This window comes from Pollicipes pollicipes, unplaced genomic scaffold, assembly GCF_011947565.3.
Source record: "Pollicipes pollicipes isolate AB1234 unplaced genomic scaffold, Ppol_2.1 Scaffold_3087;HRSCAF=3621_pilon_pilon_pilon, whole genome shotgun sequence".
Lineage (NCBI taxonomy): Eukaryota > Metazoa > Arthropoda > Thecostraca > Pollicipedomorpha > Pollicipedidae > Pollicipes > Pollicipes pollicipes.
In genome coordinates, this window is record NW_023596225.1 from 14,735,071 (window position 1) to 14,759,694 (window position 24,624).

The 24,624-nt window shown below is 58.5% G+C and overlaps 3 protein-coding genes across 3 annotated transcripts in view; 1 reads left to right on the forward strand and 2 right to left on the reverse strand.

Annotated features, from left to right (window-relative positions):
* The window catches only part of LOC119089574 (ribonuclease P protein subunit p29), a 4,072-nt gene extending 783 nt beyond the window's left edge, over positions 1–3,289 (forward strand). The window contains exons 2-5 of the mRNA XM_037212325.1: positions 607–735; positions 1,750–1,958; positions 2,383–2,570; positions 2,894–3,289. Coding sequence (XP_037068220.1) covers positions 634–735; positions 1,750–1,958; positions 2,383–2,570; positions 2,894–3,030 — 636 coding nt within the window. The 5' untranslated portion in view covers positions 607–633 and the 3' untranslated portion in view covers positions 3,031–3,289. The remainder of the gene's footprint in view (positions 1–606; positions 736–1,749; positions 1,959–2,382; positions 2,571–2,893) is intronic.
* A 5,097-nt stretch (positions 3,290–8,386) lies between these two features.
* On the reverse strand, positions 8,387–10,995 carry LOC119090398 (uncharacterized). Its single transcript, XM_037213192.1, has 4 exons — positions 10,875–10,995; positions 10,395–10,523; positions 9,897–10,083; positions 8,387–9,574 (listed from the first exon to the last, which is right to left on the reverse strand). The coding sequence occupies exons 2-4, from the start codon at positions 10,492–10,494 to the stop codon at positions 9,412–9,414; spliced, it is 450 nt and encodes a 149-aa protein (XP_037069087.1). The 5' UTR covers positions 10,495–10,523; positions 10,875–10,995; the 3' UTR covers positions 8,387–9,411.
* A 54-nt stretch (positions 10,996–11,049) lies between these two features.
* LOC119089778 (vacuolar protein sorting-associated protein 8 homolog) lies at positions 11,050–24,360 on the reverse strand. Its single transcript, XM_037212592.1, has 19 exons — positions 24,316–24,360; positions 23,836–23,937; positions 23,391–23,570; positions 22,811–22,972; positions 21,020–21,268; positions 20,567–20,682; positions 20,149–20,218; positions 19,924–20,088; positions 19,281–19,401; positions 18,293–18,476; positions 17,041–17,191; positions 16,388–16,480; positions 15,857–15,996; positions 13,985–14,012; positions 13,716–13,742; positions 12,945–13,084; positions 11,788–11,914; positions 11,523–11,633; positions 11,050–11,082 (listed from the first exon to the last, which is right to left on the reverse strand). Exons 1-19 carry the CDS (start codon positions 24,358–24,360, stop codon positions 11,050–11,052), a joined length of 2,244 nt encoding a protein of 747 aa, XP_037068487.1.
* Between the last annotated feature and the right edge of the window lie 264 nt (positions 24,361–24,624).

Below are 24,624 nucleotides of genomic sequence, written 5' to 3' on the forward strand. Positions count from 1 at the left end.
TTATTGATTCATCTTCCAGTGAGAGTAGCTTTCAATGTCGTGAGGAAGGTCCACAGAGTAGGTGGAAACTTGTCTCTGCCCTCCTGTGGCGACATCCATGTAGACAAGAGTTAAGTGTGGGTTCATTGCATGAATGGTTTATGTATGCAAGTCACATATTGCACATGTAAATGATGGAATGTTGTGCTTCTTCACACAGTGATTATGTTTTATTTTTTACAGCATACCTAAGACATTTGAGATCAATTCAGTGCTTGAAGGCCAGCAGGGCTAGATCATGGGATGGTCAATATTAATGTAATCATATCATTGGAACAATTCACCTTATGAAATTGACATTGTGGCCACTCAGTGTTTTGTTAATGGTGGCAAGAAGAACAGACTCAAATGTTAAAGGGAATATTTAAAATCTTGGCATTTATGACTTGAGCAATACAATCTAGTCTTGTATTTAATATGTATGAGCACCATATATGTTAAACTAACTGGAAATGGTGCAAACTTGTGGGTTTGCTATGGCTCACAGTGGCGTTCATGCTTTACATTTGTTTATCTATGTTCCCCATATTCAACATGTTTTAGTCTGAGGGAACTTTTTTGTTTCAGAAACCAGCTCAGGTCCTACTAAAGAAGATGCCATCTGTATGTACCATGGCTGAATTTATCAAAGCCTTCATTAATGCCCGTGTTCCAAGTAGAGATGCTAAAGCAGTTGAAGAGGCATTTCTGACTAAGGTGAGGGTAGATTTAATTGGTAATAATAATATGTACACTTCATCCTAAAGAAATCATTCTTTTATTGTCTGAAGAGCTTGTTTCATTGGTGTCTATTAACCAAGACATTTTGTAACCAAGAATTGTGCCTTGGTCAAATGCAAAATGCTCCTTTCCTTACTTTTTGATTTCTATTATGAAGCAATTGCAAATTTTCCCATAGTACAAAGACAGCATCAACTATCAATGCACTTCAGATGCTGCTTGTTAATTCTAGTTAGCCTAAGCAGGCATATTATTTACCTATCTTATTTTGTTTTGTCTTGATTATTCTAGCTTTGCTGTATTAGTTTATGTGACATGAAATAATTCAGCATGTGAGCATTCTGAATCAAGTTTTTTCTTGCAGCACCATGAACTGGTTTCTCAAACCTACAACATGGATCAAAATGAATATAGTCTTTGCTAATTAATTAGACTGCAATTGTTGTTGGGGTTACACATGTGTTTGTGTCTTAGAAATGGGCTGTGGTGTCTGTATTTGATGTCTTGAATCCAAAATTTCCCAGAATTCAGCATTCTGGTATGGTCTATTTAGAAATGCTTAATTTTCTCTTCAAATTATATCAGGCTTAAGTCTAATTTCAAAAACATAAACCTCACATTGGAAAAGTATGCCTGAGTTGTGGCAGTCTTACCACATATCTGCTCGCCTTTTTGTCAAGCTTGTTTCACAAGATTTGGTTTGGGAGCTGGTCTGTTCATGGTTTTGCCCCAAACATGGCATTATGCTGCCATGTTTTGGTGGCAGTCCCCAGTTGTCCTTAAGTGGAACAAAGACTTCTGATTACTCAGAAAATCTGTTTGGATCCAGACCTGAAGATGATGCGGTACTAGGCCAACTTAATTAGAGTTCTGAATGTCATTGATGCCAACAGCACACACTGTCTAGCTGCGATGACTCTCCAGGCAGCAGAGAACATTGATATTCATGCTCTTTACATGGCCAATTTGGCGTCGTGCGTGGTCTCCCAGAGTATCGTCATGTCCAAGAGGAAGCAAAACAAGAAGAAGGCTCAGGTGCGACTCCGGAAGGGGTCACTAACGTCTCGGAGCAGAAGAGAGCTGGGCCTCCATAAACTGAGCAGGACTGGGCTCAAGTTTGACAACTACCTGCCACTTAACGACATGTGGTCTCAGTATATGAGACACTACCTCAATCTAGATGTCCTCTTGGGGCAGGGGTAAGCATGTTTAATATGCCAGCGCTGGAGTTGCAGGCCAAGTTGGCGAGCGTAGTACGATGTTGAACCTTATCAAGACGAGCAAGTGTCGGGAGTTCCTCAAAAGTGATGAATGAGATCAAAACGCGCGATGCAATGCAAACGCATTGAAGTACTCCGGGCTGGTCTTGATATCGCGTGTTCCCCAGTCGGCCGTTGTCTGCGCGGACCGCCACCGTCCGTCGGTTTTTTGTGGAGGGGGAGAGACTTATTACTCATTACCGTTGTTATGTGCTGGGTAAACGTGCTGTGCTGGGCGTTTGCACTGCATGTGACGCGCCCGTGTTGCTTGAAAACACCCCGCGCGACCTCTCCATTCGTGCATGTAGCTAACGGTAGCTCGATGACGCATCTCTCCCTGCCCGGTCGTGGCTGCGTCCGCCAGGTTCCGCGCCGAGCCGTGGGACAGCCGCACCGAGCACTGCCTGCTGCAGGTCTGCCGGGCCGACTACCACGGCGCCCTGCTGCGCGTGCTGCGCTCCCGTTGTGCCTCGTACCGGGGCGTGTCCGGCCTCGTGCTGCTGGAGACGCGCGGCACCTTCCAGCTCATCACACCTGACAACCGTCTCAAACGTTAGTTTGGACGCCGCCCGCTTGAACACGGACCTCGTCTATTGGTTGATTGCAAATACTTTCAGATGAGCGTGCTATTTTTTGTTACTTATCGAGTTTCTCTTACATGATGGTGGTATACCGTGCAGAAGTTCTTACTGGTATGCTGTGCAATGCCTAATTTTCTATCATGCTCATGTCAATTTGTGCTTACAACTGATCAAAAAATGTCAGAATGCTTTAGTGTCTGGTGTGTACGGTGCATGTCCACACATTTTAGACGCACAAACACTTGGTTTCTTACCATCATGATTCTGGTGACGTCATCTGATAATTGTTTTCAGTCATACCGAAGGAGCACAGTATATTCGAGACGAGCGTGGATGGGTTCAAGATCCGGCTGTTTGGAAACAACCTGCTAACGCGCCCAGTGGGCCGCGGCATGAAAAAGCTCAAGGCGAAGAAAACTATTGAGTTGTGATGATTGCTGTCTGTCTCAACATAAAGCAGTGTGTTTCACATGCTTTGTCCTCTCCCAGGGTCCCTTGCAATTCATTTTCTTGATCCTTGTGTTGAAGGATTTCTGGATCCGTGCAGCGCTTCACGCGTGGTATGATGTTACTGTTGTGTGATATGTCGGTAATCGGATGGATATCCATTGCTTCGTGCTCAGTCGAGCGCTCGGTCTCAGTACGTCGGGACATTCGTTCCGTTTCTAACAGAATACATGGTGAAAATCCCCTGTGTTTGTATGTTTATGCCCAAAGCTGCCTTTTCATTGGGCGCGCCGAAAAACTCATAAATTAGCCTCAATTCTAACAAGTTGATTCTTCACACGCGTTTTTTCGCGTACGCTCACCTATAACATGGTGCGATGCTGCTAATGCCAGCATTATTGCTTGACATGGTCGCTTTCCATTTCAACTCAATGTGCGGTATTTTGCAAGGCAGTTCCCATGGGAATCAAAGCACATTTCGGACGCCACTTCCATCAATGGTTTTGCTGATGCTGTCGTTGGTCATGGGATGGGATGGGATGCTGCATGGGATCAGTCTGATAAGCTTAAAGCCAGAAGGAGGTCTAGATTTCGGCTCGATCAATCTGCATTTTTTTTATTTTGTGCCGTTTTGCGAAATCCAAGTATCGCATTCAATCCTGACAACGTAACATGGATAAGGCACGTTTACTCTGAAATGACTTCGGAAAACGGGTGCTCACGCCGCTTTCATTTCGTAAGTCGACTGCGAGGCGATTCTTGATAGTAAAGGACCATGGGCAATGAGGAAGCTGGTAGATAACACGTATTATCAGGGTTATATGTCCGGCATTTAGATGTCGGTGGACGCCTCATGCCATGGAAGCAGGGGCGTATTTGGTGAGATAAGCCAAAGCGTTCCCCGCTGATGTGGCGCCTTCCGCTCTTTCGCTGCCCAGCCATGTGACGGCATGTCGAAGTGTAGCAGAAATATGTCAGTAGCGTAATAACTGACAATGGATTATGTCTTCATTTCCTTCAACATGATGCGTGGAGCGATTTCCTGGGGGGAGGATCGGTGTAATTATGCACGCATCTATCTGCTCATAACAAATTTCAAGAAATTCGATCACTTCAGTTGTTTACGCGCAACTGTGATGGCGTATGCTGTTTATTTGCTATGTTTATTTATGTTCCCCGGCGTGTGTGTCGATATGTGCCTTTGCAGAACGATGTTGCCATTCACTAGAGTGTCTTCAACCAGTTGGGACGATTTACCACTTACGTTCGATGCTGTGAACGCCAACGAACCTAGTCGTTCCGCCAAGGATGCGCCAAGCCAAAGCCAATATGTAAATACGACGCGTGGAAACTTGCTACGAAAAGTCAAAGTTTTAACTGCAGCCATCAGTTGGAACAGATCAAAGCTCCTAAGATTACGACGATCGTTCGACGAAACTCGAGCGGCGTATTTTGGTTTAGCTGCGGCGAAATTCAACAAAGGGTTTTTGTTGTACAATCAGTATATCTCTTTCGGAGATGTCGACGAAAACGCTGCGAATGCACGAGAATTCCTTCAACAAACACTGCATCCTTGGCCCACGTTGAGCGGTAGCGTGAAAGTGCCTTACTTCTTCTCCTCTTCAGGAGGCATATCTGACTCCGCCAAGAAATGGCTCATGCAAGCCATCGAGGACGTTTCTGAGAAGACCTGTGTCACTGTGGAGACGGCGGAGATTTCTGACGGCGCAACGTGTGCCGACTCTGTGCCCAGCGCCCCCCGCTCCATCTGCATCGAGGCTGGCGATCGTTGCTACTCATTGCTGGGCGCCAGCGGCAACCCGCAGAGACTCGTGGTCAACGAGACGTGTCTCAGTCCGTCTATGGCGCTTCGGTTGGTCAGCCTGGCCGTTGGCGTGGGCTACCAGCACATGCACACCAACTACATGCTGGCCGACGAGGGCGGCCGGGGACTGCATGGCTACTGCCACACCACCAAGGAGAACGTAAGCGATCGGTTCGACGTGCTAAGCGCGAGCGCGGTCGGCTTCACCATAGACTACGGCTCTTCGGAGTACGCGCCGGTGCACGTCACGCCCCGGGCCGAGGACCAGGTGGTCCTCCACAGCCGCGGCAACACATACTTTGGGCTGCGCAACATCGATATCGCTCAGATCAATACGTTCAACAAGTGCATGGAGCCGGCGTACGCAGTGAAGTGCGGGCAGTCGCTGAAAGCTTGCTTGGACTTCGTCGGCTCCGAAGAGTATCCCAACATCCTTGGCATCACAGGCAGCTGCGAGTGCCTGTGCATGGACGGTTGGAAGGGGAGGCGATGCGACAAAAGAGACGGACAGAAAATGGACAGGTCGCTGTACGGCTGTCACAAGCACATCACGCTGCGTAGAGGAGACGGGGGTGGAACGGCAGGCATCTTCGGCCTCGGTGACATCCACCTGGACCTGACGGGCGCGCCTCCCCACATCTGCACGGTCAGCGTCCGCACCAAATGGCGGGATCTCGGCTACTACTGCCCCGGGTACTCACCCATCATCCGTGTCGACGCAAGCTCCTTCTACAGAACGCAGGTGGGTTTCGAGCCGCTGAACTTACACGACGCGTGTCGCCGATTTCGGCTGTACTTCCAGTCGGGCGTGGACCGGTACCAGCGTCGCCTGCTCTGCGTCGACAACCTGCTGGATACAAAGGGCAAGCTAGAGTTGCGGCCGACAGGGCCCAACACCACGCTCTACTTCGTCATGAACCCGGAGAACGAGACGGTGGCGGATGCGCTGGCCAAAATTCAGATCGTCATCCACAATCGGGTCAACATCGTGTGCGACAGCATACTGTACTACCGCAACCCACTGGCCTTCCACGTTCACAAGTCTGAGTTCATATTCCACACCAAGTACCTGGTACAGCTACTGATCGGAATCGTGGTATTCATGATCTTCAGCTACATCGCGTACGACTACTGGACGACACGACGGCGGCTGGAGGAACTGCGCCGGCGACGCGAGGCCAGGAAGGCAGCCGAGGCGCAGTCGGATGCGGAGGGTTCTGACGAATCGAGCTCCGACAAGTCAAAACACTCAAGCACCAGTAACAAGTCAAAGCATTCAAGCACCAGCAACAAGTCAAAACATTCAAACACCAGTAGCAAGTCAACAGGCTCGAAAAAAGCGGTGACGGGCAAAGCTTCGTCCAAAGTCGCCCAGATCAAGGATAGCTTATTTGGTAAACCAAAAGCTAAAAAACGAAAACGGCCAAAAAAGGCCAAGAAGCCGGAGATACCTAAGGACGCTGGCGACAGTTCATCGTCAGATGAAATCACAACTCTACCAAGTGGCCTAGAAAGTGAGCCGTCTGTTAATGTGACATCTGTGCAGGAATCCTCCACAACGGTAGGAACCAAGGTGGAAGAGCCGAAAAAGACGCTGACGGAAAAAGCAAAATCAGCTGCAAAGAAGGCGAAGAAAGAGAACTTGCTACCGCCTATTGGTATTAACCGTGGTCACGTTCGACAGATGTCGGATTTGGAGGATCTGGAAAGTGCGAGCCCCGTTGTGGAGGAGCCGACCTCGATGTTTGGCTATGACTTCTCTAAAAGTCCCACTCCGCCGCCGGAGGAACCTTCGCGGCCATCCCCCAAAAAGCGCGTAAAAAGGAGGAAAAAGTATTCGTCGTCAAGCTCTTCAGAGTCATCAGACGACAACCTAAAAGAAGCTCTGGTCAAGTACATCAGCAGCGTTATGCAGTCGACCACTGAAGAGGAGAGTGAGGACGAGGAGTCGCAGCCTGCATAGGCGGTACTGGCGGCACAAAGCTCGGCAGCCGCGGCCTGTTGTGTCCCACGTCTGGCGATCAGAGACGCTACGCATTCATGCCACATGCCACATGTCACATCCATACTTTCTTTTGACGCCACTGAGGCAGAACTCCGTATGTGAACGGCAGCCGGAGTCGATCGTGGGCCAGCTGTCCAAGAGCGGAACAATGCGAGTTTCCGGCTGAACAGACGGTACGCTGTCACGGACTCGGCCCGTACACAACATGTCTCTTAGCACGACGGGCGGGGTCGGAGCCTGGCCTCCAGGCGAGAACGGAGCCTTACCCACGACGCAGTGAGGCCCCAGCAGCTCCCGCCGTTGGGAAGTGAGCGGCGACTCCCGGGCTAAAGATGCCGCGACGGTGCAGATGTCTGTCGGCTCGCCTCGGATCCACCTTGAACTAATATTCAGCTATGCGATGTTAATTGTATGTGCCACATTTAGTCCCCCTCCCGTCATTCACTGGCGGCGCGAGCGCTATGAAAGCAGTAGGAACATGTTAGTGTCTGCACGCTGTGAAGCATTCGCTTCCTGACGTGGTGCCTGTATCACTGGTGGGGTGCGATGTATCATTCCCACATTATGTAAATATATGAACCGACGTGCGCGCAGTGGAGACACGCGGCTTGCTGATTGACACGGCCACGCACAGCTCGCCGCTATGGTTGCGTGCGATGCAGAAAACGAGTCATTCCCAGACGGCCGTTAAACGGTGAGGTGCAGTGTGCAATGAACGCAGCGTGCACACACGAACACACGCCTCTGTCAGTAAATGCATGGCAAGCACCAGTATGTTAAAGCCATCGTCGTTGTACGGGAGATGCACGTCTCAAAAGGCTGACCGTCCTCGGACCGATCGCCTGGGCCCGCTCTTACGGGGCCACTAGATAGATCGCTGCGAGTCCTTGGTCGTCTCGGGAACAAGACAGCCTCCGCAGCTCCGTGACCGTTTCCGAAGACCCGCCCAGGGGCTTCCCAATGAGAACATCTTCGCCAGCTTGTCTTCTTTGCTCAGCGAACTGGCCAGGTGACCCCAGCCTATTCGGAAGTCTGTCGAGCACGTTTGGGTTGTGCTCTGCCGTGACACTCGGTTCCCGCTGTCACGGACACTTTATTGCTAGCGTATTCTTTAGTTTCACTTCCAGTGGTTTGTCAAAACGTATCTCTCATGATTCGAGCTGTTGCTCGCGGTGTCTTTGTGTGTCATGTCATTGGGGCCTTACGACGCACTCAGCTGCTGATGCTATATGGCGTCATCTGCCTCTCACCCTGGCAAGAATGGCGGGCACCGCGGGGAATCGAACCCCGCACCTCTGGTTTCCCAGATACGTAGCGGTTAAGGCAGTCGCGTTAACCACTCGCGGTGTCTTTGTGGCGGATGGTGTCGTTGGTCTCGCGCGGCCTTGCCTAGCGCGTCGTAGTCGATTGCCTCGTATCTCACCGCCCTCAACGCAGCGACCTGTTCAACGTACCGTCCCGCTGGCCGCAACGGCCTTATGCCCACGCGTCTGCAGGCATCAAGCCGGCTGGCACGCTGTGTATTTCCTGTTCAGTCAACGAAACCCGGGCCGGTATGTCCCTGACATGGGGCGGGGAACTTCGACACTCGACGGTCCGAGGACGTGTTCGGATATACAGCAGCCCGCCGACCATCAGCGTCCTGATGCGCGGCTGGCTCGACACCTTCCAGTCAGTGGAGACATTCCAATCATGCGCAAAACATGTCTTTGTTGGTGCTTTGCAACGGCAAACGATCGGGCAAGCGTGTACGGCAGGCCATCCTAGTGCAGACACCTCCTGCGTGACAAAGCATCCAGCCCCCTCAGCACAAGGCGAAACAACACACGGATCATCCTCTGACGCATACATGAGTATCGGTGCTGGATGCTGTTTTACACGATACACAAAACAATATCCATAGATAATGGTGGGCGAGAATGTGCGTGTTGCACCATTCTCGTGCTGCGCTAGTATGTCATGTAGACGTCGTTCGTTAACACTTCCGCGAACCAAAGCATAATAAACACAATCTTCACAATATAGCGAAAACAAACAAAATATTGTGTACCTCTTCGGGACGCCATATCACGTACATGGTAACACGTGGAATCGCCACCAAGGACATTGCACGCTGCACAACATTTTCAAGGGCTCTGCGTCTTGTTCCCTGATATCTGCATCTCGAGTAAGCACATCGGTTACTAAACTCGAATAACTTTACCGCACATTTCTGACCCAATAAGCAGTCGGCAGCGTTAACGTTAAGCTAGTCGCAACAATCCATGCACAAAACGCGCAGTCCCCAGCAGCGGTCCCACCAGAGCCGTACACCCGGCCCCAGCAGCGGTCCCATCACAGCTGTGGACCGGGCCCTGGCAGCGGTCGCACCACAGCCGTGCACCCGGCGCAGGCAGCGGTCCCGCCAAAGCCGTACACCCGGCGCAGGTAGCGGTCCCACCACAGCCGTACACCCGGCGCAGGTAGCGGTCCCACCACAGCCGTACACCCGGCGCCGGCAGTGGTGTCACCTCGGCAGTCTCGCTGAGCGGCCCCTCAGGTCGCCTCGGCCGGCGCCGGGTCGCCGGGGTCGGGCGAGGTCGGCCGGCCGGGGTCGCTGTCGGGGGACGGCACTGGACGGGCCCGGTCGCCGCACACGGCGCACGGCCGTCCGCTCGGCCGTTCCGGCGCGCACCCCGGATGACAAAAGTGGCCACACCTGCGCGCGCAGGGGGGCCGTGGTGGTCAGCCGAGAGGGTGCTGCGAGTACAGCGGAGGAGTCGATGGCATGGCGTCTGGCACTGCACACTCGTAGATATGCTTAAGTGTCCACAGACGGAGATCTATGCAAAAGAACCAAGTTCGGCGGCACTTCCGATCCCAGCTGCGCTCCAGCTGCTGATTCGCACGACAATATCCACACAAACACACCAACGCTAATTCTTGTTTAGTTTCGTGCCAAGAGATTCGCCACTAAATGACACTGACCCGGCATCTGACATCGCCGTGGGCCACCCCAGTAAAGGCGCGTCCGGTCTGACCTGAAGGCGATCATCTGTCCCGCTTGCAGATCGGGCCGGCGGCCGCACACGTGGCACCGTTCGGGCGCGCCGTAGCCACGGCTCCAGGCGCGCCGCTTCTGCAAGTGGCCGTGCCACGTGTCGGCCTGCACAATGCGGCGCGCGCTGTCGCACAGCACGCGTTCGTACTGGCATGTGCGCAGCAGGTCTGCCGGCGAACGTACCCGCATTGTAGGCTTTATCGAACGCAGCTGAGGTGTGCGTTAATGATGCCTTCTTTATCTGTCTTCAAGCGGCAGACTGACAGACCCACTTCGGCGACACGACTGACGAGGAAGTGGCGCGGTGAACGGTACGACAGTCGGTGGGTGATTCCGAAATGAAATGGAGCAAGAGATGGGTCGGGGATGCACGGCGAGAGGTCCAGACATATCAAGCGAGGCGTACCGCGACGGCCTGACGAGGAGTGACGGAGGCGCAGACATCGAGGACGGCCGCGGCAACCACGGACGGACGCACCTGTGAGCAGCGGGCGCAGGTGACCAAACTCCCTGCTGGAGTAGGCCGGCTCCTGGAACAGGCGGCGCATGACGTCCGGCAGCGGCACGTGGCCGATCATTGCGCCCGCCACCAGCGGCACCAGCGTCTCTGGGGAAGGCCGACCATGCGCCGTTAGCACCACCGACAGGTGGACAACGAGATGATGAACAACGCCGCCTGGCAGCTACGGACGCCCGATTTAGAAATAGGGTCGCAAAATTACATTCACATCGGCTAATCTCGGGAAACTGACGAGTACGACAGTGGACAAACACATATTAATCCGAGTTTGCTTAAACCACAATGGTGTCGTTAAAAAACACCGGTGATCGGACTAAGAAGCAGTGTCAATATCATGGATGCATTCTTGACAGCCCTCCTCCCCACTCGAACGGCCACACCATATACAGTCAGGGTTGTGCCATCGGTGCGGTGCGTCTCCGACCGGCGGCGCCTCACCTCTGCCGTCAGTGCGCTGCAGAGCGACGGCACAGTCGAGCAGCGAGAACCAGCAGCGGCGCCGCTCGGCGTCCGGCAGCCGGCTGGCCGAGCGCTGGCAGAGCCGGACGGCGGCCTTCAGGCGCCGCTCCGGCCGGCCGCCGTCCCCCTGTCGGCCGGGACACACGGGCTGACGTCACCTGCCGGACCACTGGCGGCGGGGACGCACCTGCCGAGCCACTGACGGCGGCCCTCAAGCCGCGCGGCGCGGACACACAGGCGCACTCCAGGGCTCAGCTGGAGGAGATTGTGCAGATCCAGTACTGACATAAGCGGAACCATGAGACAGCCTCACTGGCGGCGGAATGACACTCGCACGGCCCACCTGTCTCACACGGTGACGCTGCCCTATGCCAGCCCCCCCCCCCCCCTCAACTAGCTCTAGGTCACACATCGACCACAGACTAAACACGAAGTCACGCTTATGCACGGATTCCCCCCCCCCCCCCCCACCCCCCCCCGTCCCACACAACGAAGCCACGTAACATCTTCATTGGTCGCAGAGTGACCGCGTCACCCCCGCTGATCACAGCGATCTTACGTCCTGGTGCCTACGGTATGGCGCTGTTTTCTCATCACTGTCGGGGTCAAAGCAAAGGAATGGCTCACCTGTCCGAGGCCGTCCAGGCCGTCCACCAGAGCCCCCAAGGCGGCCACAGTGTCGCCTTTCAGGTCCAGCAGGTAGGCCTCCCCCTCTTTGTTGCCCGCCTTCTGACAAATCTGTAAAAGAGCATTAGACGAGATGGTAGCAGCGTGACAAGGTACGCTATTTGGACCAGCGCGTACAGGTTCAAACTCTTGAACAGGGAACACAGACATAAAGTTAGACTGAACACGCTAGCAGGCACAGCTGTATCTGGGCACTGAAACATACCTGCAGGTACTGTTCGACATCAAGCACGTCCTGGCTGCTGAGAAACTGGACCACCTGGTCCTGGTCGAGCTGGCACATCAGGTCCAGATGCCGCCGGTGCACGGAGGCGGGCAGCACCACACTGGAACTGACGACACACCGGACCAATGGTCAGAGAGACTGGTGGGTAAACAGTGGCACAACACTGGAACTGGACCGCCCGTAGGAGAGGGGCTGACACATAGAAAACAGAGTCGCAGTGGAGCTGACGGCGGACGGGTCCGATACGCTTCCCACTCCCAACCGTAAGCGTTGCAAACTACCACGCACCAAACTGCTCGTACGCCTACAGATCCTGAAGAGCAGCACGACACAGGGACTAACATAACGCCTGAACATCGGTCACGGCCCGAGAGCTGAAGCGCCGCAGCTGGAGCTGGCCGCGACAAGCAACCACCGGGCGGCGCCCAGCACATCACCGGCCGCCAGCGCCTGTCCGCAGCCCTCACACCCCGGCCGGTCCGGCTGACACCAGGCAGCGCTCGGGCGTCACGGCGGGGACACAGCAGAGGCACCGCTAAAGAACGACAGCGGGACCCACCCCTGCTGCAGGATAACAGCGGGACCCACCCCTGCTGCAGGACGACAGCGCGACCCACCTCTGCTGCAGGACGACAACGCGACCCACCCCTGCTGCAGAACGACAGCGGGACCCACCTCTGCTGCAGAACGACAGTGGGACCCACCTCTGCTGCAGGATAACAGCGCGACCCACCTCTGCTGCAGACCGACAGCGGGACCCACCTCTGCTGCAAGATAACAACGGGACCCACCTCTGCTGCAGAACGACAGCAGGACCCACCTCTGCTGCAGGACGACAGCGCGACCCACCTCTGCTGCAGGACGACAGCGCGACCCACCTCTGCTGCACGACAGTGGGACCCACCTCTGCCGCAGGATGACAGCGGGACCCACCTCTGCTGCAGGGCGACAGCGGGACCCACCTCTGCTGCAGGGCGACAGCGGGACCCACCTCTGCTGCAGGACGACAGCGGGACCCACCTCTGCTGCAGAACGACAGCGGGACCCACCTCTGCTGCAGGACGACAGCGGGACCCACCTCTGCTGCAGAACGACAGCGGGACCCACCTCTGCTGCGGAACGACAGCGGGACCCACCTCTGCTGCAGGACGGCGCCGAGGAAGCGGTACTGCTGCTGAGGCCACGGAGCCAGCGTCTGGACGGCCGCCTCCAGGTGTCGCGACAGACAGGTGGTGAAGAGCGTGGCCGTGGCCGCCACGTCGATCTTCACCAGCTCCTGTGGCCGAACCGGCCGTCACACGCGGCCCCCCACGGAGACGCGGCCAGCGGCGGCGCGGTGCGGTCACAATCAGAACTGGCACTGTGCTGTGCATTGCAGGGATAAGACATCACCCGTGTGTGTGTGCACTACAGGATGAGTAGAAAACCCCGTGGGCATGACATGAAAAAGCCTTACGAATACCTCAATTCGTGAGCAGCTACAAAACAGCGCGCCAAGACGCAGTCATACTGCTGCATGGGAACCCTTATTAACATGCAAGGTCGTGGCGGCGACCTTTTAAAGACGAACATGCATTAGTCACCGCGAAATGCAAGGACTTCACACACATCAACGGAACAATTGATCTAAGCAGCCAATCACACTGCATAGATGTATCAGCCAAACGCGCATTTATAACACAATTCTGGGACTTGCTGGCCCCAGTGTCGTGATCCCCGCCCAGCCGCGCCCACCTTGCTGGGGCAATCCAACCGGGGACCAGCACCCGCTCCGTCCGCGAGCCAAGCGCCGACCACAGACCGTGTGGCGGCTCACCGTCAGCAGGCTGAGCGCCACGGAGGCGCTGTCGCGGGGCGGCCGGACCGCGGCGGGCCCAGCCCCGACCGCAGACCGTGCGGCGGCTCACCGTCAGCAGGCTGAGCGCCACGGAGCGCTGTCACGGGGCGGCCGGACGGCGGCGGCCCAGCCCCGACCACAGACCGTGCGGCGGCTCACCGTCAACAGGCTGAGCGCCACGGAGGCGCTGTCACGGGGCGGCCGGACGGCGGCGGGCCCAGCCCCGACTGCAGACCGCGCGGCGGCTCACCGTCAGCAGACTGAGCGCCGCGGAGGCGCCGTCGCGGGGCGGCCGGACGGCGGCGGGCCAGCCCCGACCCAGACCGTGCGGCGGCTCACCGTCAGCAGGCTGAGCGCCACGGAGGCGCTGTCGCGGGCGGCCGGACCGCGGCGCGCCGGCGCCGGCCCGCTCGGCAGCCGCTCGGTCGGCCAGGAAGCGGTGTGCAGCGCGCCGCGGCCGGCCGGTGCCGCAGCATACAGCCGGCCGTGCGGTCGTGCTCGCCGCGCCGCTCGTACAGCAGCTGGCAGATGGCGTAGCTGGGGAGCGGCACACACGGTCAGACCCGCCGCTGTACGGCACAGGAGCGGCCGACACGGTCAGATACGCCGCCTAACGGTACAGGAGCGGCCGACACGGTCAGATACGCCGCCTAACGGCACAGGAGCGGCCGACATGGTCAGACCAGCCGCTGTACAAGCAAGAGCGGCCGACACGGTCAGACCCGCCGCTGTACGGTACAGGAGCGGCCGACACGGTCAGACCCGCCGCTGAACAGTACAGGAGCAGCCGACACGGTCAGACCCGCCGCTGTACGGTACAGGAGCAGCCGACACGGTCAGACCCGCCGCTGTACGGTACAGAGTAGCCGACACGGTCAGACCCGCCGCTGTACGGTACAGGAGCGGCCGACACGGTCAGATACGCCGCATAACGGTACAGGAGCGGCCGACACGGTCAGACCCGCCGCTGAACAGTACAGGAGCAGCCGACACGGTCAGACCCGCCGCTGTACGGTACAGGAGCAGCCGACACGGTCAGACCCGCCGCTGTACGGTACAGGAGCGGCCGACACGGTCAGATACGCCGCATAACGGTACAGGAGCGGCCGACACGGTCAGATACGCCGCATAACGGCACAGGAGCGGCCTACATGGTCAGACCCGCCGCTGTACAGTACAGAAGCAGCCGACACGGTCAGATACGCCACCTAACGGTACAGGAGCGGCCGACACGGTCAGATACGCCGCCTAACGGCACAGGAGCGGCCGACACGGTCAGATACGCCGCCTAACGGCACAGGAGCGGCCGACACGGTCAGATACGCCGCCTGACGGTACAGGAGCGGCCGACACGGTCAGATACGCCGCATAACGGCACAGGAGCGGCCGACATGGTCAGACCAGCCGCTGTACGAGCAAGAGCGGCCGACACGGTCAGACCCGCCGCTGTACGGCACAGGAGCGGCCGACACGGTCAGACCCGCCGCTGTACGGCACAGGAGCAGCCGACACGGTCAGATTCACCGCTGAACAGTACAGGAGCAGCCGACACGGTCAGACCCGCCGCTGTACGGCACAGGAGCAGCCGCCACGGTCAGACCCGCCGCTGTACGGTACAGGAGCAGCCGACACGGTCAGACCCGCCGCCGTACGGTACAGGAGCAGCCCACACGGTCAGACCCGCCGCTGTACGGTGCAGGAGCAGCCGACACGGTCAGACCCGCCGCTGTACAGTACAGGAGCAGCCGACACGGTCAGACCCGCCGCCGTACGGTACAGGAGCAGCCGACACGGTCAGACCCGCCGCTGTACGGTACAGGAGCAGCCGACACGGTCAGACCCGCCGCTGTACAGTACAAGAGCAGCCGATACGGTCAGACCCGCCGCCGTACTGTACAGGAGCAGCCGACACGGTCAGACCCGCCGCTGAACAGTACAGGAGCAGCCGACACGGTCAGACCCGCCGCTGTACAGTACATGAGCAGCCGACACGGTCAGATACGCCGCTGTACGGCGCCCAAGTGGCAGATACCGGCCAGTACTGTAATACTCGGAGACCCCGCAACGGCGCAATGCATATGACTCATGTTTGGCCACTAAGCAGCCGAACAGAAATCACGTTAGAAAGCGCAATGACGGCCACCAAGCATCTGGTGGGTTGCCAGCCATGACAGCCATTCAGCTATCTGCAGCGGCCAGCGTTAAGCTTACAATTTGGCCTTTTCGGCCAGCTGTGCCAGCCGCTCGGTGTCGTAGTGCTCCAGCACGCCGGTGGAGATGAGCTCGCAGAGGGCCTGCTGACGCTCCTCGTGGTGCGCCGTGTCGCCCGGCACTGTCAGGTGGTCCACCACCTGGAGCAGTGGGCGAGCGTCAGGGGCCGCACGTACCGCGGCCGGCCGCGCGGAGACGACAGCCACTTGCCCCGACCCATTGCCGGGAGCGCGCGACGAGAGACGGTACGAGTCTTAATATGCTGCCCCCCCCCCCCCCCCCCCATCATAACGGGTGTGATCAGCAACAGTTTGCCAATGTCGTGCGCGCATTAAGACATCGCCAAACTCAGTTCGACACAGGAAGCATGCACCGACAGCACAACACACACACACACACACACACACACACGCACGCACGCACGCACGCACGCAGGAAAACACAAGGCTGGATGTTTCCTTAGGCACGAAGCGCCGACAACGTCAACGCGACCGCACGGGACTCTGCCGACAGCGCGGAGGTCGCACTCGCCTTATCGAAGAGATCGCGCGACACGGACACGGTGCTGTTGGGCAGCGCCATCTGGCGAGCGATGAAGGTGAAGAGGGAGCCCAGCTGCGAGGGCTGCCGGCCAGACGGAGCTGTGAGCGGGAGGGTGGCGCCGCGGCGTCCCACAGGCAGACCCCCACTTCTGACCGCCCCACACACGGCACGGATCAGCGGCAGCGGAGGTGGCCGCCTAACGCGGGAGGGCGGCGCCGCGGCGTCCCACAGGCAGACCCCCACCTCTGACCGCCCCACACACGGCACGGCATCAGCGGCAGCGGAGGTGGCCGCCTAACGCACCCCTGCAGTCAGTCTATGGTGCGCACGTCAAATATGCGTGGCGTGTAAGAAATGTCAGTTCCTAATTACGCACTGTGCTTCACTCACACATGGACGAAGTTTCCGTATCATATCAGAAACCAAGGTAAGTTCTGCAAACATGCATGACCACCAATACAACCAGCAGCCTGCGCTCGACATCTGCTTTGATTCCCCAGCCAACGCATGGCGTGAACAGCTTCCTGTCACAGTTCCACAGGTGAGTGAGGCGTATCACAGTGCTGGCTGGCCGGCACCGGGCCAGGTGACAGCAAGCAGCCAGCCCGGGCCGGCAGTGCACGACGGCGGCAGCTCCGCACCGAGTATTCCTCCCGGTCCACCATCAGGGTCAGCAGGATGTCGACGATGCGCTGGCGCTGGCGCATGCCCAGCTCCGATGTGAACACATCCTCCTCAAACGACAGCGACAGCACGTTCAGGAACTCGCGGGTGTCGAACGTCAGCAGCGTCCTGCGACAGCATCAGGCTAAGCTCGGCGAAAGGCCACACAGCACTCAGGTAACACAGCATCCGTGACGTCAGAGCCCGGCGACACTCCAATTTTCAGCCTGCACAGACCGGATGGGAGGTCCGTCTGCAGAATCTTCAACAATTCCGGAAGCAAACTTCGTGATTAGTTACGGTTAGATCGGAGTGCGATCCGGTGGGCGTCCAGACCTTAAGTGCTAGGCCCGCTACCATTCTGACCTGAGGTGCGGGGCCCGTGACGCTTCTGACCTGAGGCGCGAGATTGTGGCCCTGCTGACCTGAGATGCGGGACTGTGACCCTGCTGACCTGAGATGCGGGACTTGACCCTCCTGACCTGAGATGAGGGACCCGTGACCCTGCTGACCTGAGATGCGGGATTGTGACCCTGCTGACCTGAGATGCGGGACTGTGACCCTCCTGACCCGAGGTGCGGGACTGTAACCCTCCTGACCTGAGATGCGGGACCCGTGACCCTGCTGACCTGAGATGCGGGATTGTGACCCTGCTGACCTGAGATGCGGGACTGCGACCCTCCTGACCTGAGATGCGGGACCCGTGACCCTGCTGACCTGAGATGCGGGATTGTGACCCTGCTGACCTGAGATGCGGGACTGTGACCCTCCTCACCTGAGATGAGGGACCCGTGACCCTGCTGACCTGAGATGCGGGATTGTGACCTGCTGACCTGAGATGCGGGACTGTGACCCTGCTGACCTGAGATGCGGGACTGTGACCCTCCTGACCTGAGATGAGGGACCCGTGACCCCCCTGACCTGAGGTGCGGGACTGTGACCCTACCGACCTGAGATGAGGGAGCCGTGACCCTGACTTGAGATGAGGGCCCGTGACCCTCCTGACCTGAGGTGCGGGACCCGTGACCCTCCTGGCCTGAGGTGCGGGACCCGTGACCCTCCTGACCTGAGGTGCGGGACTGCGACCCTCCTGACTTGAGATGAGGGCCCGTGACCCTCCTGACCTGAGGTGCGGGACTGGGACCCTCCTGACCTGAGATGAGGGCCCGTGACCCTGCTGACCTGAGGTGCGGGACCCGTGACCCTGCTGACCTGAGGTGCGGGTAGGGCGGCTCGGCGTCGGCCGCGTTCTTTGAGTGGACGGCCGTGAGCGCACTGAGCACGGCCAGCTTGACGTCGTGCACGCGCTCGGCCGGGATCTGGCCGGCTGGGTAGCCGCGGCCCGCCAGGCAGCTCGAGATGTACACCAGCAGCTTGTTGCCCAGCTGCGCCTGGCCGTCCATCAGAGGGGCGCCTGCGGCCGGGGCAGACCAGCACTCGAGCGCGAAACGCATATCAAGTGGAGCGACTGCGGCGCCGAGACCCCGGCCTCAACTGCGCTCGTGATACGCTACGGCGGCGAATGCAGCACAGCCCGGACGAAGACGAAGGGGTCTCGCAAGGAATCAGTGCGCCATTTGCTCGCCATGACATGGGGCTGTTCCCACCGGGGAGTCACGGCGGCAGTACTGCCGTCTGCCTTGTCCCCACCGGTACGACGTCATGGGCGCCTTATTGGCACGGACATCCACACAATCTCCAGCAGAGTCGCTCTGCCTCCGTGCCGCACGGCCGGACCGGTCCGCAAGCCGCTCCGCCCCGGGGAACGGGGACGGAGATGGGGATGGGGATGGGGATGGGGACGGGGACGGGGACGGGGACGGGGATGGGGATGGGGATGGGGACGGGGACGGGGACGGGGATGGGGACGGGGACGGGGACGGGGACGGGGACGGGGACGGGGATGGGGATGGGGATGAGGATGAGGATGAGGATGGTGCTGGTGATGGTAATGGGGATGGTGATGGTGATGGTGATAGTGATGATGATGGTAATGTCAATGCCGATGGTGACGGTAATGGTGATGGTGATGTTGATGGTGATGGTGATGGTAATGTTGATGATGATGGTGACGATGATAGTAATGGTGATGGTGATAGTGATGGTGATGGCGATGGAACGGCGACAGCGACAGCGACGGCCCTCCCTGGCCCCGTACCGTCCGTCAGCAGCTGACTGAGGCGGTCCAGCAGCTCGAGCAGCGGCGACAGGTAGTCGCCCATGCCGGCCGTGTGGATCCGGATGATGGCGTCGTAGAGGCCGCGCCGCCAGCACAGCGGCAGCACCTGGTGTATGTCCAGCGACCCGAGCTCCACCCGCACCAGACACTCCTCCAGCGCCTGTCGGACGCGGCACGGCCTCAGTCGATTCTTACTGAACACTGTACAGACTACTGCTGGACGCCAGCACCAGACACTCCTGCAGCGCCTGTCGGACGCGGCACGGCCTCAATCGACTCTCACTGGACACTGCACGGACCACGGCTGGACGCCCGCACCAGACACTCCTGCAGCGCCTGTCGGACGCGGCACGGCCTCAGCCGACCATCACTGGACACTGCACGGACCACAGCTGAACGTGCGGCGCCGCCGTCATGTTGTGTGCGCCGCCGGGCCAGTGCCGGATGCGCCGCTGGAACGTCCGGCCGGTGGAGCCCGTGACCTCTCCGTCGACCAGGCCGAGCAACTGTGACCTGAGTCGGTCCGGCTGGTGCGGGCATGGTCGCCTCTGGGATCGTCCGCGCTGGCCACGCAGCTTCCGACCAGAAACCGCGTTCTTTACACTGTGCAAACCGACACCAGGGCAGCGAATGATACAAAACGCACCACCAATGGCCGTTATCAGCCGCACCAGACGCTTACTGAGCGCAGCGGCGTGATCACGCCCGCCGCGCCGCCGGCTGGCCGCAGTCCACCGCCACACCCCCGCTCACGCCGTCTGGCGCGGGTCCAGCACACACCGCACACGAGCGACGGGGCGCCACGCACCTGCAGCTGGTCCTGGTGCTCCAGGTGCGTCACCAGCTGCTGCATGAGCAGCGGCGGCGGCGCCGTCAGCCGGCCGGACACGATGTGCGGCAGCAGCGCCTCCAGCAACAGCTGATACGCGGCCGGTTCTGGCTCCAGCAGACCCACAACACGGCCGAACAGCACCGCACTGGCCGACGCGCAGGGAGTTCAGCGAACGACAAACAGCATATCGACAGCGAACACAACCAATACTGAACTGATGACAAACAGCACATACCTCGCAGACACGCTGTGATTCGCTGGGTATGGGCAGCACGCTAGTGTCGCCCCAACGGAACATAAATACGAACAAACAGTGCCACATCCATCAATGGCGGACAAAAGGAAAGCCCGTGATGCAAGCAAAGCGCAAGTGGCTGGCAAACTGCAGTGGAAATCGGGCCTCTCACAAGTCACACGCGTATTCACTGCTGATGACCCCACCGGGCCGCCACACTAAGCCGTTTGGAAGGCGGGCCGGGCAGCGCGGCGCTACCTTTCGTCCAGGTCGAGCAGGTACTGCACACAGGTGGGCAGGGCCTGGGTCAGCGACTGATCCCGCTGGTCGGCGGCCAGACAGAAGAGCAGCCACTCGTCCACCAGCGACAGCATCTGACGGCGGCAGGCGGAAGGTCACCCTGAGAGGGGCGGCGGCGGCGGCGGCGGCGGCGGGAGGGCACGACAGGCACCAGTCACGCCGCGCAGCAGCCACCGGGTCCGCCGAACAAGAGGCGGCTCCGACTGACGCACGAACGAAGGCGAGGAAAGCAAGCAAAGACGCAGAAAACACAGCAGCCAAGGCAAGAAATGGGAGCGAAAAAGAGTCCCGGCGCCAGAGCACCACGCGGGACAATCGCCCCGCAGACATCTGCTGCCACAAACTGGCATGCCAGCCGGCACACCAGAATGCGTTCAGACCCCCGGTTGTGGCGCCACGGCACCCACGCACCCGCTCTTTGATGATGGCCTGTCGGCGACCGGAGGCGGCGCGCGCGCCGGTCGCCGCCGGACTCTGCTCGGTGTACATGCCCCACGCCAGCCGGAGTGCCGCCGCGAACTCGCCGGCGCGCACGTGCGACTCCAGCCGCTCCAGCCACGTGCGCAGCGTCACCACGTGCACGCCGCGCGTGCCGAGCAGCAGCAGCTGGCCGCTGGAGACGGCGCACGACTCGAAGCAGGCCTTCTCGCCGGCCACAGCCTGTCGGCAGACGGACAGCACTCGGTGCCGGGCAGAACGGTCTGGGTCTTGACTCGGCATGTGCGCGTGCGCGTCTCTCCGTGCAATGCATTGACGTATACGAGCTTACATAGATGTGTGCGTGCAACCCCACGCAAACAGATGATGTAGTACAGACTGAACAGAAATTTGCGACATGGCCTCACACACAATCCATAGGCATACACGGATACGCAACGCCCGGCCAAGCAACATTTGGGTTACAAAAGATTCACACGAAAACTGGTATCCATTTTCCCTCTTCTTATGGTCATGCGGTGGAGATCGTGGGTTACCGTTCAATGATCATTCCGCTGCTCACCATTGCCTTGCTGACGTTTCCTCCCGTTGCCAGCCCTTTGAAGTAGCTTGTGGAATAGACCATTTTCACAAAACTGAGATCCAATGTCTGAAACGACGTCATATCATCCTCTGTGACGAGATCATAACGTAAATATGAGTCGACAACACACGAGACAACACGTTTTCTGAATACAACTTTTTCGCGACGCGTTCCAGCATCTGCGTCTTTTATATTTCTAGTACATGAACAATCATCGGTTTTAGCCGACGGAACTGGAGATGGAACGACAGCCTTCTCCAACCCCGAGTACTGACGTTTAGGTCGGCACCAGGTCAGTGATTGGCAAGCTCAAATTTAGATCGATCTCTAGTCGACCAGACTATTAGTAAGCACATTGAGCATCAGGATTGCTAATCGCGTAATTATTTTGTGCTTGTTTCCACCATGTGTTTTCAATTAAGTGAAATTCACATTCATTAACGAAGGTTTACTTCTTTTTCAGTTTTCACACCTCGCAAGTTCACCAACATCGCCTGGTATCTGATTGTCACGCCAACCTTATTACTGGGAACGACGAAAAAGAAGAGCTTCTGTTGGCCTTTCCTTATCATATCATCATAACACAAATATACACATACTATCGCACACTAAGAGAAGCATCACATCATAAACTGCATGAAACAATGTATGGCGTTCATGCACGCCTGGCAGTCATTTATATATGAACGGGATAACCAGTGGCGCAGCATGCCATGGGATCAACTCTAACCGCTCCGTTTATGATTGCCATTGGTAAGCCACTCTGGACACTACAAAGGGCTGACAGTGCATTTTTGGACTTGCGCCATCGCCGCAACTGGCTGAAGAAGTTTGCGTGGTTGGTTCATGGACTTGCATGGACCATGGCTCATATGTTGGCGATGGACAGCAATATTTAAGTGGATATTTGATAACTCCAGTGGATATTTAATAACTCCCACTGCTAGCAAGTGGACATAAAGTTTCCTCACATTGGATTGCCAATCACAACTCACCTCTTTAGCCGAAACTTATTCCAATAACCCCTTGCTAATCACACGCCAAAAAGGCATACACGACTCAGTACGCAAGCAACAGTTACCCTGCCCCACGAACCCTCCTACAGCTGCTACCTAGCAGCATTAACTGTACCCGCCGTCGCTCGGGGTGTCTGCCCGGCGGCGGCGCGCGCCGGGTCGCACCTCGAGCTGCTGCTGTCCGCGCACGTCCCACAGGTGCAGTTTCTCCTGGCCGTCGATCAGCGCCAGCGTGCGCGAGCTGATCCAGTGCAGGTTCTGGACGAAGAACGGGAACTCCACCCACTGCAGCGGCACGAACTTGACCCGCTCCGCCGGACAGCACACCTGGCGACGCCGGCGCGGCCGTCAGCGGGCCGGTCGGCCGCCGCGCTCCTGGCCGGCCGGGTGTCAAGGCGCTGGCAGACGTCAAGGGGCTGCTCTTCCTCAATCGCGAGCTGTCCGTGCGTGACCGACACAGTCGATGCCGGACGCCGAACAAACGGCACGCGGTCACAATATAGCGGCAGCCATCCCGCAGCCGGCGAAAGGTAACTATGCTTGTATATTCGTAAACAAACGCCGTTGAGATCACTGGGCCACTATGACTCCAAACATCCGTACCTCACCACGAATGGTCTTTTTTACTTCGAAACGCAAGCATTTAGCTTCGGCACCCGAGTCACAATCCCTCAGGCAGCGATCTCAGCTAAGCCTCTGCAAGTAAACGACCGAAAGGAGCAAAATCAGACCATTCAAGACGCACCTGGTAGAAGTACACAGTAGACTTCCTGGCGAAGGTGAGCACGGGGTCGACCATGTTGACGCCGCTGCTGACCCGGATGACGACGAACTGCCAGTCGAGCAGCGGTACATGCAACGGTCCGGCCTCCAGCGGGTGGGTGAACAGCACGCGCAGTTGCGGCCGCACACTGACCACGATCACCTGGCGGGGCGGCGGCGGGTCAGACGACGGCGCCGTCCGCTGGTCGGCGTCCCAAGACATCGCCGACATCGCCCTTCACGGCAATCGCGGCTACTTCTGGGACTGACCGATCCGCCGTGGTCGTCTACGCCGTGGAGAGGCCTCAAGTATGACACCAGGTGCGCGGTGCGCCAGCGCAGCCGTGAGCAAAACACCTACCTGCCACCGCCGCCACCAACACTGACACAAAGCCAGCCGCATCGAGCGCCACGCGTGACCGCCTCACCTTAGACATGGTCGCCATAGCGACCAGCATGTGCTGGTTGAAGCGCGTGGGTGGGGTGGTCGGCGGCGGGCAGCGGCTCCGACAGTCACCACCTCGCCCCGGCTGCCGGAGAAGAGGCAGCGCGCGTCGGCCGAGCGCCGGCCCAGCGAGCGGCGCAGGCCGCCCTCGAACACCAGCCGCCGCTGTCGTGAACACGGCCAGTCCGGCCAGTCGGTGAACTGGCGGCACGGCCGGCTGTCCACACCGGGCACACGGTCGTCACAGACCGGGCACAAGGCCGTCACACACGGGCACAGGCGTCACATACCGCCACACAGCCGTCACACACGGCCACACCGTCACACACCGGGCCACAGCCGTCACACACCGGGCACACGGCCGGCTGTCACATACGGGCACACAGCCGTCACAGACCGGCCACACGGCCGTCACACACCGGACACACGGCCGTCGCACACCGGACACACGGCTGTCACACACCGGGCACACGGCCGTCACGCACCCGGGCACACGGCCGTCACACATCGGGCACACGGCCGTCCCACACCGGCCACACGGCCGTCACAACCGGCACAACGGCCGTCACACACCGGCCACACGCCGTCACACACCGACCACAAGGCCGTCACACACCGGCCACACGGCCGTCACCACACCGACCACAAGACCGTCATACACCGGCCACACGGCCGTCACCACACCGGCCACACGGCCGTCACACACCGACCACAAGGCCGTCACACACCGGCCACACGGCCGCCACACACCGACCACAAGACCGTCATACAC

Coding starts and splice junctions, on each gene's coding strand:
- LOC119090398 (XM_037213192.1), bottom strand. CDS start 10,494: ATGATCGGCCACGTGCCGCTGCCGGACGTCATGCGCCGCCTGTTCCAG. Junction 10,084..10,394: donor CCTGCGCCCGCTGCTCACAG/GTGCGTCCGTCC, acceptor GTTCGCCGGCAG/ACCTGCTGCGCACATGCCAG. Junction 9,575..9,896: donor GGACAGATGATCGCCTTCAG/GTCAGACCGGAC, acceptor CTGCGCGCGCAG/GTGTGGCCACTTTTGTCATC.
- LOC119089778 (XM_037212592.1), bottom strand. CDS start 24,360: ATGTGTGACGGCCGTGTGCCCGGGTGCGTGACGGCCGTGTGCCCG. Junction 21,269..22,810: donor GCGGACAGCAGCAGCTCGAG/GTGCGACCCGGC, acceptor GTCTGCCGACAG/GCTGTGGCCGGCGAGAAGGC. Junction 11,634..11,787: donor ATGTCGAACAGTACCTGCAG/GTATGTTTCAGT, acceptor GCTCTTTTACAG/ATTTGTCAGAAGGCGGGCAA.